Below are 226 nucleotides of genomic sequence, written 5' to 3'. Positions count from 1 at the left end.
CCCCACATACCCACACCAGCAGGGGCCCTAAAGAGACACACAGATGAACACACTCAGCTGTCTATACACCTCGGCTCTATGCATATAGATCTCCCTTCTCTTACATGCAAAGCAGCAGGACCTGCTGCAGCACCAACCCCAGCAGCAGCAGCAGCAGCAGGAGACGCAGCAGCAGCAGCAGCAGCAGCAGGAGCAGCAGATGCAAGCGTGGTGGAGGTACGAGCTG

At 57.5% G+C, this 226-nt stretch overlaps 1 protein-coding gene across 1 annotated transcript in view; it reads left to right on the top strand.

Annotated features, from left to right (window-relative positions):
- EMH_0049190 (uncharacterized protein) overlaps positions 1 to 226 on the top strand; it is a gene marked incomplete at both ends in the record, with an annotated part of 6,882 nt that overhangs the window by 2,279 nt on the left and 4,377 nt on the right. The window contains one exon of the mRNA XM_013496492.1: positions 89 to 216. Within this exon, the coding sequence (XP_013351946.1) occupies positions 89 to 216 (128 nt within the window). The remainder of the gene's footprint in view (positions 1 to 88; positions 217 to 226) is intronic.

This window comes from Eimeria mitis, genomic scaffold, assembly GCF_000499745.2.
Source record: "Eimeria mitis Houghton genomic scaffold, Emh_scaff2138, whole genome shotgun sequence".
In the NCBI taxonomy this organism is placed as follows: Eukaryota; Apicomplexa; class Conoidasida; order Eucoccidiorida; family Eimeriidae; genus Eimeria; species Eimeria mitis.
This window is presented reverse-complemented; position numbering and strand designations above follow the sequence as displayed.